This window comes from Monodelphis domestica, chromosome 1, assembly GCF_027887165.1.
Source record: "Monodelphis domestica isolate mMonDom1 chromosome 1, mMonDom1.pri, whole genome shotgun sequence".
NCBI classification, from domain to species: domain Eukaryota; kingdom Metazoa; phylum Chordata; class Mammalia; order Didelphimorphia; family Didelphidae; genus Monodelphis; species Monodelphis domestica.
In genome coordinates, this window is record NC_077227.1 from 52,869,265 (window position 1) to 52,886,398 (window position 17,134).

The 17,134-nt window shown below is 54.4% G+C and overlaps 2 protein-coding genes across 4 annotated transcripts in view; one reads left to right on the forward strand and one right to left on the reverse strand.

The window, feature by feature from the left end:
* Nucleotides 1-10,309, forward strand: part of CDH23 (cadherin related 23) — a 655,553-nt gene extending 645,244 nt beyond the window's left edge. The window contains exons 55-68 of one of the 2 annotated variants that reach the window (XM_056799301.1): nt 126-239; nt 831-960; nt 1,079-1,336; nt 1,766-1,927; nt 4,184-4,440; nt 5,116-5,213; nt 5,563-5,683; nt 6,022-6,101; nt 6,473-6,513; nt 6,747-6,807; nt 7,320-7,449; nt 7,770-7,892; nt 8,550-8,654; nt 9,136-10,309. In XM_056799301.1, coding sequence (XP_056655279.1) covers nt 126-239; nt 831-960; nt 1,079-1,336; nt 1,766-1,927; nt 4,184-4,440; nt 5,116-5,213; nt 5,563-5,683; nt 6,022-6,101; nt 6,473-6,513; nt 6,747-6,807; nt 7,320-7,449; nt 7,770-7,892; nt 8,550-8,654; nt 9,136-9,462 — 2,007 coding nt within the window. In that variant the 3' untranslated portion in view covers nt 9,463-10,309. The remainder of the gene's footprint in view (nt 1-125; nt 240-830; nt 961-1,078; nt 1,337-1,765; nt 1,928-4,183; nt 4,441-5,115; nt 5,214-5,562; nt 5,684-6,021; nt 6,102-6,472; nt 6,514-6,746; nt 6,808-7,319; nt 7,450-7,769; nt 7,893-8,549; nt 8,655-9,135) is intronic. The other variant, XM_056799300.1, reaches the window with a different exon arrangement.
* Nucleotides 10,310-10,470: 161 nt separating this feature from the next.
* The window catches only part of LOC103099262 (prosaposin-like), a 30,299-nt gene continuing 23,635 nt past the window's right edge, over nt 10,471-17,134 (reverse strand). For both annotated transcript variants that reach the window (XM_007505637.3, XM_007505636.3), the window contains 6 exons: nt 15,790-15,882; nt 14,869-15,058; nt 14,620-14,777; nt 14,370-14,450; nt 13,977-14,087; nt 10,471-11,613 (listed from right to left, as the gene is read on the reverse strand). In XM_007505637.3, coding sequence (XP_007505699.2) covers nt 11,578-11,613; nt 13,977-14,087; nt 14,370-14,450; nt 14,620-14,777; nt 14,869-15,058; nt 15,790-15,882 — 669 coding nt within the window. In that variant the 3' untranslated portion in view covers nt 10,471-11,577. The remainder of the gene's footprint in view (nt 11,614-13,976; nt 14,088-14,369; nt 14,451-14,619; nt 14,778-14,868; nt 15,059-15,789; nt 15,883-17,134) is intronic.

Sequence of the window (17,134 nt, forward strand, 5' to 3'; positions counted from 1 at the left end):
CCTGATGGGAAGTTGTCCCTCCCTGGTTCTAAGATTCCCTCCGTTCTCACCAGCTCCATCTAAGGGCTTTTTGGTTGTCTAGGGAATGCACGAGACATCTCTCTAACCTCAGTTCCTCCCTTCAGCTGATCCTGGTGGCCAGCGACCTGGGCCAACCAGTGCCCTACGAGACCATGCAACCCCTCCTGGTGGCCCTGGATGACATTGATGACAATGAACCCATCTTCGTGAGACCTCCAGTGAGCCCACAGCTTTCTTCCCACATCCTTTCCCTCCTGCTTCAAGTGGGGCTCAGGTTGGGTGGTAGGAAGCCATCCTGGGATTCTCCAGCCAGAATCCTCCCTCTGTTCCCTCTGAGCGGAGTAGCACTCCCCACCTCCTGCCTCCTCGATGCTCCCTTCCCCTCTCCAGTGTACCAACACTGGGTTTGTAATCTGTCCCAGCAGGGAAACCAGACTTGTAGATTCTGCTGGTCCTTTTTCTTTCTTTTCCTTTTGAGCATGCATGTCTATAAGTCTTATGCGTGTACATTTGAATGTCATGTATGTACTGGTGTGTACACGTGAATCAATTCACACACATGCGCTCCTTTGGTGCATTTCATTCTCTTACCTCCCTTTCTGAGGACTAGTGACTCTCCTGTATCTGAATCGGCAACGAGAGTCACGGGTTCTCGTGGTCCAGCCCTTTTGGGCAGAAAGCTTCCTCCCTATGTCCCTCCCAGCATCTGACCCACTGTCCTTCCCAGGGGGCTCTGTCCACTCCCAGCCCAGGGATGTCTGGCCACTGGCCTGTCCCTAACACCTGTGACTGCTCTCCTGGTCCTGCAGAAAGGCAGCCCCCAGTACCAGCTACTCTCTGTGCCCGAGCACTCCCAGCCTGGCACCCTCGTGGGCAATATTACAGGAGCTGTGGATGCAGACGAGGGCCCCAATGCTATTGTCTACTATTTCATTGCAGGTAAGGAGGGAATAGGTCTGGGGCTGGAGTTAGCCTGGGATAGAGCCTAGGTCTCCCCCCACACCCCATTTCCCCTCTTTCTCTCATTGAATCTCATCCCACAACCTCCCTCCCTCAGCTGGCAACGAGGAAGAGAACTTCCTGCTGAAGAAAGATGGGAGACTCTTGGTAATACGTGATCTGGACCGTGAACGAGAAGCCCTCTTCTCCATTATTGTCAAGGCCTCAAGCAACCGGAGCTGGACACTGCCCCGTGGTCCAGGGGCCTCCCAGGCTCTTGACCTCATGACTGACCTGACGCTCCAAGAGGTGCGAATTGTCATAGAGGACATCAACGACCAGCCTCCACGCTTCACGAAGTCTGAGTATACTGCAGGTGACCCAGCTTGGGTGGTCTGGGCTAGGGGTGAGGGGAGGAAGTGAACAGGGTCCCCATCTCAGCTACCTTTCTCCAAAGGACCAAGACTGGGCTTTCCCATCCTCCGACGTCCAATCCCAACTGACAAGTGTAGGGTTTGGGGTGATGATAAAACGTCCCATCTCTGGCTGGCTGGGGAGTCCCTAAAGAGAGAATCCATGAGCTAAGTCTCCAGGGAGTCTCGTCCTTGAGGTTCACCAAAGATATGCCCTAGGAGGACTAACCATCGTTAGCCATTGCAATGACTCAGCAAGGATTTGAGGGTCCAAGAGGAAAGGAGAGGCATGGGAGAGGCATGGGAGTCTTGAAGGAAAATGGGAAAGACATGAGATCGGAGTCCACCCAAACCCATTTGGCCCTTCCCAACTCACTGACTGTTTCCCACAGGGGTGGCCACTGATGCTAAGGTGGGATCAGAACTCATCCAGGTGTTGGCTACAGATGATGACATTGGCAATAACAGCCTGGTGTTCTATAGCATCCTGGCCATCCATTACTTCCGAGAGCACTCCAATGACTCTGAAGATGTGGGCCAGGTCTTTACCATGGGTAAGAGCCCAACTGTCCTAAGTACAGGGGGAGGAAGGGAGGCCTCCAAACACATCTCATGGAAGAGAAATTTCACCCAGCAGACTCCGGCTTCTCACTCAGAGCCCCACAGGCATGACGTCCTAACTGAGAATGGGAAAAGAAAGGGAGGAAAACTCGATAGTTTTCCAGGGAAGCCTAGTTATGGAGCAGGAGTGGGAAGTAGGCATATCTATATATGCACGCATGTATAGGTACGTGTGTGTCTCTCCCTGAATGCATAACTGACATTAGTTAACATTTTAAGATTTGCAAATCATATCGCATCATCGTCTCACTAGATTCTTCACCCATTCCTTTTTTTAACCCTTACCTTCTGTTTTGAAGTCAATACTGTGTATTATTTCCAAGACAGATCAGTAAGGGCCAGGCAATGGGGGTTAAGTGATTTGCCCAGGGTCACTCAGCTAGGAAGTGTCTAAGGCCACATTTGAACCCAGGACCCACCATCTCTAGCCCTTGTTCTCAATCCACTAAGCCACCTAGCTGTCCCTGATCTTCACCCAACCTACGGAGATAATATATGCGGTATATAAAGTATATTTGTGAGGCAGGTGCCACAGGTATTACTATACCCATTTTACAGATGAGGAAACAGAGTCAGAAAAATCCAGTGGCCTTCCTATAGCCACAGTAGCTAGTAAGGGTGGTGAGGTGAGATTCAGACCCAGGTCTGTCTTAATTCCAAACCCAATCTTTCTCCCTATGCATTTGAGCACATATTGTTTGGAGTACCACAAAATAAAGATCCGGATTATAAATTTGCTTATGCTTGAAACCATATTGTAAATGTATGTGTGTGTGTCTGGGTGGGGAAGATGGGCAGGGATGTACAAGAGTGGGACTGTATCCTAAGTATGTACATGTTAACCACCAGGGGGAGATGATAAACAAGGAACCTGAGTGGTCCTGTCATCTGAGCCAGAGGACTTGTAGGAGATGCCCAGTCGGTTCTGCCCCCTCCAGTCCCCTTGCAGGGAATTTTCTTTCAGTGCACATTTTTTTGGGACAAACATTTGTTATATTTCCCTCCCATTGTTCCCCCTACACTGAGCAATTTTTTAAATTAAAAATAAGACCCCAGTGAGCAATAAATATAATCTAAGAAAATGTTTGCATATTGGCCACGTTTACCAGTGTTGCTTCGTTTTAAGTCCATCACCTCTTTGGCAAGAAGGAAGTGGTGTGTTCCACCAGTAATCCCCACTCCTCGTGGTTTACCATGGTGATGATCAGAGCTCTAAAGGCTTTCAAGTTTGTTTGGGGTTTTTTATATTATTCACACTGTATCATTTCTTCTCCAGGGTCTCCTCAGATCACTGAAGTTCATGAAGGTCTTCTCAATTTTCTCTGAAACTCTATTCATCATTTCTTATGGCATAATAATATTCAGTTATATTCCTGTGCCATAATGTATTTAGCTATTCCCCAAAAGTGGACATTTCCTTAGCTTCCAGCTTTGGGATTCTAGGAAGAGATCAGCTCATCTTTTCATTGTGGTGTGGCTTTCGCTTTGCTTTCCAAGCAATTCACTGCACCTCCCTTTGTGGAGGAACCATGTTCTAAACCCAGGAAATGGAAGGGAAGAGCCTTAACCTGTGTTCAATCAGAGCCACGCTTTTAAACGAGATATCTGAGGTTGGGGATTCTTTGCCAGACTTGTAACAGTTCAGTAACAATCTACATTGACCCATTGGCTTTAACTTAAGGAGCAGCCATTTATGTATCTGGACCAAGTATTTTATCCATAAAGCAGGGAATCTCTCTGTCTCTCTCTCTGTCTCTCTCTCTGTCTCTCCCTCCCTCCCTCCCTCCCTCCCTCCCTCTCTCTCTCCTCTCTCTCTCTCTCTCTCTCTCTCTCTCTCTCTCTCTCTCTCTCTCTCTCTCTCTCTCTCTCTCTCTCTCTCTCTCTCTCTCTCTCTCTCTCTCTCTCTCTCTCTCTCTCTCTCTCTCTCTCTCTCCCTCTCTCCCTCTCTCCCTCTCCCTCTCCCCTTCCCTCCCTAAATCTCCTTAGAATCAGTATTGTGTATTGGTTCTAAGACAAAAGCATGGTAAGGGCTAGGCAATGGAGGTTAAGTGATCACATTGCTAGTGTCTGTGGTCAAATTTGAACTCAGCACCTCCCAGCTCTAGGCCTGCCTCTCCATCCACTGAGCCACATAGCTGCCCCCATGCTCTCTGCTTTTCAACACCTTCTTTGCCTCTTTCCTCATTCAGGAAGCGTTGATGGAATCCTGAGAACGTTTGACCTCTTCATGGTCTACAGTCCTGGCTATTTTGTGGTGGACATCATAGCTCTGGACCTGGCTGGTCACAATGATACTGCCATTGTGGGCATCTATATCCTGCGTGATGACCAGAGGGTCAAGATCATTATCAATGAGATCCCTGACCGGGTGCGAGGCTTTGAGGAAGAGTTCATCCTCCTGCTTTCCAATATCACTGGTGCCATTGTCAACACTGATGATGTTCAAGTACGGAGGCCATGGGCAGGAGGAGGGAGAAGGACTAGAGGCAGAGAAATGCTGGGAAATGGAATCGAGGCCAGAGGGAAATGGGGCACTGGGTGTTTCCGAGCCAAGGGGACCAAATAAGAGCAGGCTGAGAACCAAGGAAGTCAGAACTCCAAGGCACATTATTCTGAGGCTGATGCCATTTCTGTCCAGCTTCTAAAGGGCCCAGGACCACCCTGCCCTCTCAGAGCTGCTGCTGCCCCCAGGACAGGGAAGGAGACATGAAAGTAGAAGGCAGAGGAGAGGAGATAGTGGGGTGTACCCATGAATTTCTAGAACGCTGGATTAAGTTCAAATCTTGCCTCAAGATTCTTACTAGCCAGGTGACTCTGGACACTTCTAGCCTCAGTTTCCCCATCAGTACAATGGGGATGATAATGATACCAATTACCTCTCAGCATTATTAAGAGGACAAAATAAAATAAAATTTGTAAAAATGTGTAGCAAACCTTAAAGCACAATATAAATGCTAGCTCTTATTATGATGATTCAGGAGGGAAAAGAAGGGAATGGGGAATGCAGGGAAGAAGGGAGTGGGTTGAGGAGAGAGCTCCAGAAGATTGGAAATTGGCTTTCTTGCTTGTGCCCCCTGCCCAAGGGTGCCATTTTCATGCCCCCTTTCCTCTCCTACCCCAGTTCCACGTGGACCAGAGAGGCCGGGTAAATTTTGCCCAGACGGAGCTACTCATTCACGTAGTGAATAGAGACACCAATCGAATCTTGGATGTAGATCGGTGAGTGGGGAGTCAATCCATCCCATGAGCTGAGCACTCTGGGAAGGGATACAGAGGGACACAAGGACCCTCTTGAGGCGCCATCGCTTCTCTTGGGCAGTTACTATCCTGAAGGAAGAGATGTCTATAAAGAAGCACTATCAACAATTGTACGGTATACTTAAGGGCTGATTGGCTTAACCCAGGAAGGCTTCCTGAAGAAGGCAGAATTTGAATCCATTTTGAGAACTGATAGAGGAGCAAGAATGTTCCAGGTTCTGGGAATGGACTTGCCTTCTAATCAATAGCCTCTTAGGTAGAAGGGGGAGAGAGGATACCAAGAGCTCTGTCTCCCCTCCTCCGCTTCTAGGGTAATCCAAATGATTGATGAAAACAAGGAGCAGTTGAGGAACCTCTTCCGAAACTATAATGTGCTGGATGTCCAGCCTGCCATCACTCCCCGGCTTCCTGAGGACATGTCGAACTTGCAGGTAGGTATAAGAACAAGGAACAGTGAGTCCCTGGGAGTCTTCCATAGGAGATCAGATTTTTCCAGTGGTATTTGGGCACCTGACAAGTGGCCTATACTTTCCTCTAGAGTAGGGATGGCTTAAAGATGTGGGTGCTCCAATCCCCAGTGAGTAGCACCCATCTTGAGATGCATCATCCAAGGACTCAACAACCTGGGCCCTTCACCATGAGCAGAAGCTGTGGCCTCACATCAGAATGCTCTGAGGAGAGCTCCATGGGGTGCTCCTATTTACCCCGGGAATAGGAGGGCCTCACTAGGTGAACCTCCTGGAAGCTCCCCTATTGGTTCCCCTTCCAGATGGCGATTATCATTCTGGCCATCCTTCTCTTCCTGGCTGCCATGCTCTTCATTCTCATGAACTGGTACTACAGGACTGTGTAAGTGACGTGGTTCCCTGAACCCCTCCACCAGAACCCTTCTCCCTCCTCTCCTATTCCCATCAACCCAACTCTGCAGATGCCATTTGATGCTGCCTCAGTGCCCCACTCAGGCTGGGCACTCCATGGCGCCCAGGACCCAGGACCCAAGCCCCAGCCCAGCCTTTAATAATATACTCAGTGTAGAGGTCCTTTTGAAGGCTCACTTGGGATTTCAGGCTTTCCTTTTTGGGTCTTTCAGTCTGTAGCTGGTTTGATTTGGGGCCAGATCAAGAGAAAGTCCATTCATATCCCAACTCCAGTCTCCCTCTCCAGCCTTATCTTGGCTCCAGGCCTCTCTCCTTAGTCATACTTTCTCTGCTTCTCCCCAGACACAAGAGGAAACTCAAAGCCATTGTGGCTGGCTCCACAGGTGAGTGGTTGCCACAGGCTTTCTGGTCTTGAGAGGCCACAATGAAAGAGAGAAACCAAAGTCCGTCCATCCCTGAAGGGCCTGTGGCCAATGAAATGTCGTCTTCTTCCCCATCATCCCTTGGGGACTTGGAGATCCCAAACTTATATCCCCATGGAAGGTGTGTTATGACCCTAGACCTCCTGAATGGTCTCTCCAATTCCCCCCTCCCTCCCATTCCCTTCTTCTACCAGGGAACCGAGGCTTTATAGACATCATGGACATGCCCAATACCAACAAGTACTCCTTTGATGGGTGAGTGTGTCTACGTGTGGTGGGGGAGGGAAGGAGCCACCTGGCATCACCAGAGTCAGCTGCTATATTCAAGAGCCAAATGGACCTTCTCATCACCCTCTCAGGGCTAGAATCCTGGCTGTAATGACTAGGAGCACCCATCCCCACAACTGAACCATGGACTTGAAAGCAAATCCTGAAGGGCCTCTTTGCTTCTCTCCAACCCCTTCTGCAAAAGTTCCATGAGAAGCCCAAAGAGCCAGGGAGTGTGACATGCTTACAGTTGAGTGAGCTAAGCTAAAAGGAACCCAGAGCTCCTTAGAACACCATTGGAACCTGTCCTCCTTCAATCCTGGGAGATTCAAGCCTCAGCTTCTTCAGGAAGGCTTCCCTGATAAGCCAGTTCTGGTCACACTAACTAGTTAGCAGGGATAGTCAAAGGAACTGAAGTTAGCTCATAAGGCTGGGTGGGCAAGGCTAACAGGGTCCAGTCTCGTGTGGCCCAGAGCCAGCTCTGTGCCCCCTCCCTACAGGGCTAACCCTGTGTGGCTGGACCCATTCTGCCGGAACCTAGAGTTAGCTGCCCAGGCTGAGCATGAAGATGACCTGCCGGAGAACCTCAGTGAGATCACAGACCTGTGGAACAGCCCTGCCCGCACGCATGTGAGTCCTTGACCCTCCCTGACCTGCTGTCCCTTCCACCAGACCCTAGGACCCCTCAGCCTTGCCACCTCTCCCAAGATCCATAACAGGCCCAGGTCCCCAAGGGCCTCTGCTCCCAGGCCCAACTCCATGAGGTTCTCCTGCCTTTGGGAATTCACTGACCAACTCCCGTGGTCACTTCTGCCCACATGCTTGGCCAAATGCCTAAGGGACTGGGACAATCTCAAGTGGATTAAGTGGGGATGTTTTGGCGAAGCCTAATCATCTTCAAAGGGACTTTGCTCTCTCTTTGCTTCCTTTTAACTCCATCTCATCCTCAGGGGACATTTGGGAGAGAACCATCAGCTGTTAAGCCAGAGGATGACCGCTACCTGCGGGCTGCCATCCAGGAGTATGACAACATCGCCAAGCTGGGCCAGATCATTCGGGAGGGGCCCATTAAGGTGAGAGTCTATGGGCCCATTGCACTTGACTTTGAGGGCCTCGATGGGAAATGGGGTGCCCGTCTAGGGAGAGGAGGGAGCCTCAGCCTCTCTTGACCCGCTCCCAGCCCCAGTATAACTCTGTGACTCAAGTCACCGAAGTAACCTATGAATAGACTAGAACAAAGAATTAATGGAGAACCTCAAATACTAGTTGCCTCTTCTCTCTAATCCAGTCTCCCATCCCCGATCAGCCCAGTTGCCTCTCTATTCATCAAGCCCTCATCCCGCCATTCTCGATGCTACTGTCCAGCTTTGGCCCTGATGGGGATACACCCAGGCTCCGCCTAGACAGAGGCCAGGACCTCGGGGCTGTCCCAATGGCTGGCTTTGGACCCTGAGAGAATGAGGGGGCTCCGGGCAGGCCCACCCACCCCTAGGAACCTCAGGCTCCTGGAAGAGTAGCCGCGGCTCAAGCCTTTCGTTGGGTGAGCTAGGCAGTACCACAGCAGCCTCTCCATCCATTCCTGGCCTCAATTCAGGCCTGAATCGCCCCTTGTGCCCTGGAGCTCACTCCCTAGTCCCTCTTGACAGAAGAGAGCGCCTCTCCTCCCCCGTGGGGGCAGTGCCGAGGGCCTCTGGGGAAGGGAAGGGGTTCCATACTGTTCCCTCTCTCAGGGCTCGCTGCTGAAGGTGGTCTTGGAGGATTACCTACGACTCAAAAAACTGTTTGCCCAACGTATGATGCAAAAAGCCACATCTTGCCATTCCTCCATCTCAGAGGTAGCATGGCGGTCAGCTGCGTGTGGTGCCCCACGTGTGGGGATGCCGTGTGTCTCCTTGGCTCTTCTCCTAGCACAGGGCCTGTCCTTTCTGCCTTTGTGCTGCTGGGGGACTGGCTGGGTGGCTAACTTGTGTTCTTTCAGTGGGGAAAACGGGGAGATGGGCACGGAATGGGGAGGGGGAGCGGCCGCGGCGGTCCGGGAAGGTGTCCCCGGACCCTGCAACGCTTGCTCGAGCAGCTGATTGCCAGAAGTGGCTTCTGGAGGACCCGAGCAATAATTCCGTGACTCGGGGCAGCCAGGCCCAGAGGTGGCAGGTCCTCACTTTAAGGGGGGCCTCAGACAGGTCCAACAGTGTGGCCCGGGCAGGTGTGTTCCCTCCAGCCCTTAGCGCTCTTCTGCCTGGGAAGTGACCCTCAGTCTGGCCTCTAAGATGGAAGGTGAGGCTTTAACAACCAATAACACCACGATGCCTCTTGCAGCTGATCCAGACGGAGCTGGAAGAGGAAGTGGCCGACCGGAGCCTGGGCCAGGGCAGTCTGCGCTTCCGCCACAAGCAGCCCATTGAGCTCAAGGGGCCGGACGGCATCCACGTGGTGCACGGGAGCACGGGCACCCTCCTGGCCGCCGACCTCAACAGCCTCCCAGAGGACGATCAGAAAGTCCTGGGCCGGTCCCTGGAGACGCTGACGGCCGAGGCGGGGGCCTACAACGAGCGCAACGCCCGCACGGAGTCCGCCAAATCCACCCCCATGCACAAGATGCGCGAGGTGATCATGGAGAGCCCGCTGGAGATCACAGAGTTATGACTACGCGTGTATGTATTCGCTGGTGTGAGGGCATCAGGCCCGGCCTGGGAGCGGGCAGCAGCTCCCAAGACTGCGCCAAGAGGTCAGCCCAGAGCGCAGGGGCCACGGCCCCCCTTCTCCTAGCCGCGGGGGGGGCCAGGGGGAGGCGGGCTTGTGGCTCGGTGTGCCTGGAACAACCTCCCGGCCCGGATCGACCTCTCCAGACTCCTTACTTTACCAGACGCTCATTCAGCATCGGATCTTTACATTCATAAAATTTGTTATTTTTTTAAGAAAATCAAACAGATCTATTAGCCTCTATGGAGGACGCCGGGGAGCTTGGCCTTGACTCCTGGGGGCCCAAGACTTGAAACAACTTCCGCGAGGATGAGGACAAGGACAAGAAGCTCCAGGCTTTGGCTGCCCTCTCCCCCAGCTCAGGCTGTATCCATCCCCCCCTCCGGGGAGGGGGCCCCAGGGGAGAGAAGCAGTGACTGCCCTGAAAGCTGGTTTGACCTCCCTGCCTCCCTCCCTCCCCATCCTAGCACCTTAATATTAGTTCGAGTCTTCCTGCTTTTTAGCCCATCCATGAATCCATGCACACGAGGGCAGCAGCGTCTGCCCCGCCGCCCCAGCCCTGGAAAAGGAAAGGAGGCCCCGCGGAGGCCCACTCAACACGCAGCCAACCGAAACAGCCGAGGTTCCCAGGTTCTGAATGTCGAGTGTTGTCGTGTACGTTCCCCAGTTCCTTTGTCCCTCCCTTCCCCGCCACCCCTCCCTTTCATTTCTTAGTAGTCGATGTTGGAAGTTTTTGGAATGGTCTGTTTAAACAAAGGAACCAGAAAATACACTCTGGATCTGGTACATCTCACCTGCGCAGTCTTGGGCGGTGGGCGGGGGGGTGGCGAGGGGGAGCCCACTGGGGGAGGGGGGAGGGGCGGCGACACTTCTCCATTGGGGCCCTCCCCGGGCTGGTGCCATTCCCTTATTCCCACGTCCCTGTGACAGCCCAATGATCACCGGCGAGACTCTAGCAGAGCAGAACTTTTATTGAGAATCATAAAAAGTGTTCAAGCAAAAACAAATCCTGCCAAAATCCTCAGTATTAGGGTATTCTGTAGTAGAACAGAGGGGGCAGGAATCGCCTCCCAGCCTGCTTCGGGGCTCAGCGGTTGAGCGGAGTCACTTTTCTACTAGGAAGCAAGACATGCAGAGTGGTGTCCCCTGCATTGCTGTAAAGAAATGCTGACGCTAAGGGGGGCTTCTAAGAAGGGGTCAAAGCAGTGCCATATGGGCCCAGAGTGCTCCCTACCATTCAAGCAGAATTCGAAGAGAAGGACTCCTTGTCCTGGAACTCAGCAAGCACCGAAGGCTGCTCCATGAAGTCAAGGTGTCAGAGAAGAAGGGATTCCCCAAAGGTCCCTCCCATGGCCTGGGCCGCAGCCCATCCTGTAAGCAGCCCTAGTGACCTTGGATCTCACTGCCCCAAGTCCCAGAAATGCATGACAAAGATATGGAAAACAGGAGGAAACTATCACGAAGGAAGGGGGTGTTCCAAGAAAGTGAATTCAGAGCCAGGCGGCCTCCCTCTAGCTAGAGCAAATCCAAAGCCTCGCCTGCCTCGCCTCCTCTGCCTCCTAAGCCACCAGGGACGAGACTTGGGCTCATCAAGGGAAAACCAGTTTAGAAACCCCAAAAAGGCTCTGAATTCCTGCCCTTGAGAACAAAACTCTGCCTTTCATGGGCCCCTAATAAAAGCCTCCTCAGATCCATTGGAACACGGCTAACCGCCAATAAGTTGGAAGCCCCCGTCTAGGCACAGCTCTGTGGGGCCCACACTTCCGACGTCCCTGGCCACAGGCTCCCACATGCCACCTCCCCCACATCTGTCTCCGCCGTCCCACCCAGCCTCAGGTCCGTGACGCACACACAGCCGTCATTCGCCTAGGTTAGAGGGGGAAACGTCCTCTGGGACCCAGGGGAACAATGGCAAATGGAACAGAGGAGGAGGAGGAGGAGGAGGAGGAGGAGGACGTGGGGCTCCCTTAAAAACAGAAAGAACAAACGTGGGGTCTGTGCGCCCCTTCCCCCAAACATACAAATCGGGCAGAGGATGCAAGAGACGAGGGCTCTTCTCTATTTCCATTTGTGATTCTTGCAATGGTCCACAGCCTAGGAGAAAGAGAGAACAAGGATTCCCAAAGCCATTCACCCCAAACCACTTCCCCTCCCCAAGGGACCCCCAAGATTCCACCCACACAAGCCGGCAGGCAGCCCAGGGTCCCACCAGGAAGTGCTTCATGAGACGGGCCGGTAGCCCATTTCAGAATGGACTTAGAGCCCCGTGGGGGGGCCCCAGAGTTTGGGACTGATGAGGTCAAAAGAGGTCCCGCCTCATTCAGGGAGCGACACTCAGTAAAGGGCTGCCGACCTGCCTGGGAATGGGAATGGGCTTCCAGCCTCTTTCCTCTTTGAGAGGCAGGCAGAGCCCCCGATGCCTGGACACATTTCCCCAGGTGCCCTGGTAGGGGCCGCCATTCAGCAACGGAAGCCAAGGGCGAGAGCGGGTGCCGCTGGCCTCGTGTGGAGACCCCTCACCTTCTGCGCGGAGTGGCACGGACCCCTTTGGCCCTTCTCAGAATAACGTTCTTAATGCACAAAGTGCAAAGCATGACAGAGGACACCCAGCGTGCTGACATGCAGACAAAAGGGGCTTTTTTAAACCCTTACCTTCCCCGAGACTCACTACTAAGCTCAGGGTCACACAGCTAGGAAGTATCTGAGGTCAAGTCTGAACCCAAGTCCTCCGGACGGCAGGATCGGCACCCCATCGACTGGGCCACCTAGTGATGCTCCTTTAAAATGCACTTTTTGCAGAAGTTAACATGGGGCAGCTAGAAGGCTCCGTAGAGTCAGGGCAGGATACAGGAAGCCTTGGGTTCAGATTTGACTTCTTGTTTGTGCAACCCCCGGCAAGCCACTTAACCCCATTTGCTGAGCCCTTGCTGCTCTTCTGCTCTGGATCGGATGCTTAGTACTGCCTCTAAGACGGAAGGTAACGGGGCACCTAGGCGACAGTGAATAAAGCACCAGGCCTAGAGACAGGAGGGCCTGGGTTCAAATGTGACCTCAGACACTGCCTCGCGGTGTGACCCCGAGCAAAGCGCTTCGCCCCTCTGCCTCCTCCTTGCCCTTCTGCCTTAGAGTGGTTATGGGACAAAAAGTAAGGGTTAAAAAAGAATCCGGGTTAAGAATGCCTGATCTAAGCTTTCTTCCTGGCAAGAAGCTTGCTCTGCCCCATGTCTACAGGAGGCTGAGGGCGTCCCTGGGAAGCACTTAGCAAAGTCCGCACATTAACATCATTCCCATCTGCCAGAAGGCACAAAGGGGCTCCCCGAACCACGGAGAGGAAGTAGCGCAGCCACGACGTGACCCCCAGGCACCTGACTCAAAATCCGGGGCTATTCTACTGTGTGCCCGGGAGCCGCTCGTCACCAAGCTCTCTCCGAAGCATGAGCCCGAGCGAACACGAGCATCCGTCCCCTCTCAGAGATCCTCTGAGCCAAAAGCCCCAGCGAGGACGGGCTCGCAGCCTTCCCAGCCTGCAGTCTGGGAAGAGAGCCGGGAGGGCGTGCTAGACACCAGCAAGGGTCCTCCCCTTCCTGTAAGCTGGACCTCGGCCTGGAGAAGACGAGGGGGCCTCGTCTCTCCTGCCCGTACTTGGCCCCTCAAGCAGAGCCTGTCCAGGCAGCCGCTGAAGCATCCTGTGGTCCTGGGGATTGCCTGGGCCAGCCCTGTGCCCCAAGGACCCGGCCAGATCCCCCTCGGGCCAAGGGTTGGACCAGGAGAAGCATCCCCGTCTGCGTCCAAACATGGCAGGGCTAAATGGAGCCTCAGGCCCGCACTCAGGCCACGTCCCAGAACCACGCAGAGCTCACACGGCTCTTCTGTCCGGAGTCGCCAGCCTAGCTCCACCGGCCTGGAAGGAAGCCCTACGCTTGGATGGGCCTCCTACTGGGTAAGACGAGGGCAGCCTTGGACCACAGGTCCGGCCAGGGCCTCCTAGGCCAGGCGGTCAAGCGGCCGGGGCTTTGTTAGGTCTGCCAGAGGCGACGGGAGGCTGGGGCTGACCGGGATGGAGGCCGAAGCACAACGAAAACCGAGCCCGCCCTACAGAACACCTGTTCCTACCTCGCCCCAAGAACAGGGAAGTGTCCCCATCAAACGCCTCCCGGCTCTGCCTACTCTACGCCCCCAAAGTAAACGTCCCAGAAGAAAAAGAGCTCCGCCAGGAGCCTCACTTCCAACGGTCACCTCTGCCGGGCAGACTAGCTCTCCCTCGGCCCGCAGCTCTGCAATAGCTTCAGGAGCCATTTTCCTCCCAACACCCGCTAAGGAAAGTAGGCAAAGATAAGCGCACCCGTGCTAAGGCAGCTCCAGCGGGAGTCTAAAGGAACCTGGAGCCCCCCCAAATCTAGTCACGAGGGAAGAGCCCCTTCTCCAGCGGCCCGGAGGATGGGCGGCGTGGCACTTACGTTGCACAGAACTGCCGTCTCCATGCTCTTACACCAGTAGCTCGGGCCCCACATGCACTGCTCGGTTCTCAGCGGCGGCCCAGCAGCCTCTTTGGGGCAAGCTCCAATTTTCTAGATGGGAGAAAACACAGACTCAGCTGGGCCCACGGGCTTCCTCCCCTTGTGAGGAACAGAAGGATCATTTCCAGGGAAGACAAGGTGTTCCTTGGCCCAGGCCTGCCTGGCTCCCTCCCTAGTTTCTAAGGAAACCTCCAAGGTCCACGTCAGGGAGAGGGATGTTGGCTAGAGCTCAGGAGGAGGAAAGGGCAACGATGGCACCTCCCGCGAGGCTCAGAGCCCAGAGGCCCGCCGGCCCGCCGGCCCGCCCGAGTGCCCAAGAACAGGCCGGCTCACCAGACACAGAGAAGCGGGGTCCAGCTCCTCATGCAAGGCTGCGATCAGGATGGGCTCGTACTCCTTCACAAACTCGTCACACTGCGGCAGACAGAGCAGAGGGCGGTGCTCCCTTAGCCCGAGGGAGGTTCACAGGGTGCCCAGAAACCCCAGAGCAGCCTCCCGTCCTGTCCCCTTTGGGAATGGATCGGGAGAGCAGCGGCTCTGCTGGAGAAGAAAGGCTGGAGGGGGCTCCGGGCCTGGGCATTACCTTGCTGCGGTACGCTTCTGGCAGCATGCCGCACGCCTTCTGGAAGGCCGAGAGGATCATGGCCTGGGTGCTGTTCTTGTCCAGGCTCCTGTCCAGATAGCCATCGAACATCTTGCACACCTCGCAGAAGGCCCCGCTCCTGAGCTTGGCCTCGTTCGCTGTAGACAGAGGGGACGCGTGGTGAGGGCAGACGCGGCCGGAGGGCCCCCAAGTCCCCGGCCGAGGCCCCGCGGGCTCCCCAGGCCTCACCTGCACGCGCTGACCTTTGGCCCTGGCACACGCGCAGGGCGCCGCACACCAAGTCCGGGTCGGTCTCCTCCAGGAGCAGATGAACAACGCTCCGGCCGTAGGCGCTGACCCAGTCCCGGCAGCTCTCGGCCATGTACACGTAGTTGGGAATGACCGAGCAGACTTTCTCGACCGCGTGAAGCACGTCCTCCTACAGCCCAGAAGGCACAGTTTGATGGACTCCCGTCTTGAGGCTGCGGCTTGCAAGGCTTCGGAGATTTGGGGAGGGAGGGGGGAGGGAGGGGAGAGGGAGAAGGGAAGCAAGAGCCAAGCGCCGCGTGTTCTGAGCCTCCTTTGGAGCCCTGAATGCTCGGCCTAAGTGGCCACCCCAGGCACAGGAGGGCCGAAGAGCTAGGCCTTGGCTTATCCGTGCTCTACGATGGAGGACAAACTCTGCGGAGGACCCCCAGCAGGCCCGTCTCATTCGGCCTGCCTCCATAGAAGAGCATTGGCTCTATCGAGTTCCCTGGTCAGGCCTGCGTCCTCATGGGTAAAGTGAGAGCTGGCCGGCCGAAGCTCTCTCGGGACCAGAGAAGGCTGGAGCTGGCTCAGGCAGCTTCCTCAGTTTTAAAGGGCTTGGGACTCAGTTTCCCCCTGAATATCCAAGAATCCACCCGCCTGCGCCCTCCCCGTGCCCACATCTGGAGGAACCCTCGTCCCCCTCAATTAGGAACCAAATCCTGGTCAAGGGAAGCCTGTCCTTGGGACGCCCAAGGAAAGGGGAATGTAAAAAGCCGGGCCTGGAGCCCAGGAATACACAGTGGTTCCTCCTCATCGACAGGAATGAAGAGAACAGAGAAGGGTCCGGACTTCCGGCCCACTGGGGGAACTCCATCCACGGGGGCAGATGGCGGGAAGGGGAGGACCACGGAGCACACGTACCGTCGTCTGTTTGTTATCCAGCGAATTGGCGATCTCTTTGCTAATGAAGTGGCACAGCTCACAAGTGGGATCGGCCCTCGTCTGAACCGAGTTCTGCCGTTAAGAGAGCACACGGGGACCTCTGGTCAGCGGGATGGCGTCGGCCTGTCCCTGGAGCTCTCCAGAAGCGCTCCTGCCCTGAGGTTGCTCCCAGTGCACGCAGCTAGGGCCTGCGCTAGGCATGGGACCCCCAACAGGCGAAGGCCGAGTTCAGACTCAAGACTGGGGTCTCCTGGTTCTGAATGCATGGGGAAGTGGTGGAGCTCGGGGGGTCCAAAGGCCGGAGCCAGCTCTTACGAACCATGTGGCTCAAGCTTCGGACTTCAGGGCTCTCATCTGTAAGTTGTGGACCACAAACACTCCCTTGTGGCTTCTCTCCAACAGGGGGTTACATTTAGACCATACCCTGCTTTGGGGGGCAGCTGGTTGGGTGGGGTGCCTGGGGCAGGAAGATGGGGAGCAGGAAGGGAGAGAGTGTTCTGGAAGTGTAGTCAACACATTTGGGAAAATGGAGAAGAAACGACAGCAGCGTTTTAAAGATAGCACTGTTTTAAAATAACTGGAATATAAAAGTAAATGTAATAGGCCAATTGGAATTTGACGGTCTATCTGTTTGAAGGTGTAGAAAAAGCATTGACTCGGGGAGTCAGAGAACCCGAGTTCAAATCTCACCTCAAATCTACCTAAGTGACCTTAGGCAAATCCCTTCACTTTGCTGGGTCTCAGTTTTTCCATCTCTAAAATGAGGGGGTTGGACTAGATGGCGTAGGTCCCTTCTAGCTCTGCAACTAGGATCCTTTGGCCTCCCTGAGGGATCATTCAGGGAACAGTCAACACCTCATTCAGTTCCAGATGGAGCTGGCCCATACTTAATGCTAGCTAAGGCCTCATTTAAGACAAGTAAGTCAGAAGCTGTAGAAGAGGCACCAAGACCAGGAAACCCAAGCTGCTGGGAAAACAAGCACCCAGGCCAGGGAGCCCGGCCAGGCTGTCCTCAGCGATGCGCAAGGTTTCTCCCCTGAGACTCACTGCCATGGAAGGCGAGTTTTTCATAGAAGAAACCCCAGGAAGTCTTCCTATTCTCAGAGCAATTAAGTGTAGCTAGTTTAGTTAGACAATTGAGTATCTCTCAGACTTGAGTGTCTCAAACAAGGAAGAGAAGACCTGCTCCCACCATCACAAGCTTCCCCCTCTGTGCCAGAAAGACCCAATGGGGCAGCTGGAGAGCACAGTAGATAGAGTAACAAGCCTGGAGATGGGAGGTCCTGGATTCAGATCTGGCCTCAGAGATTTCCTAGTTGTGTGA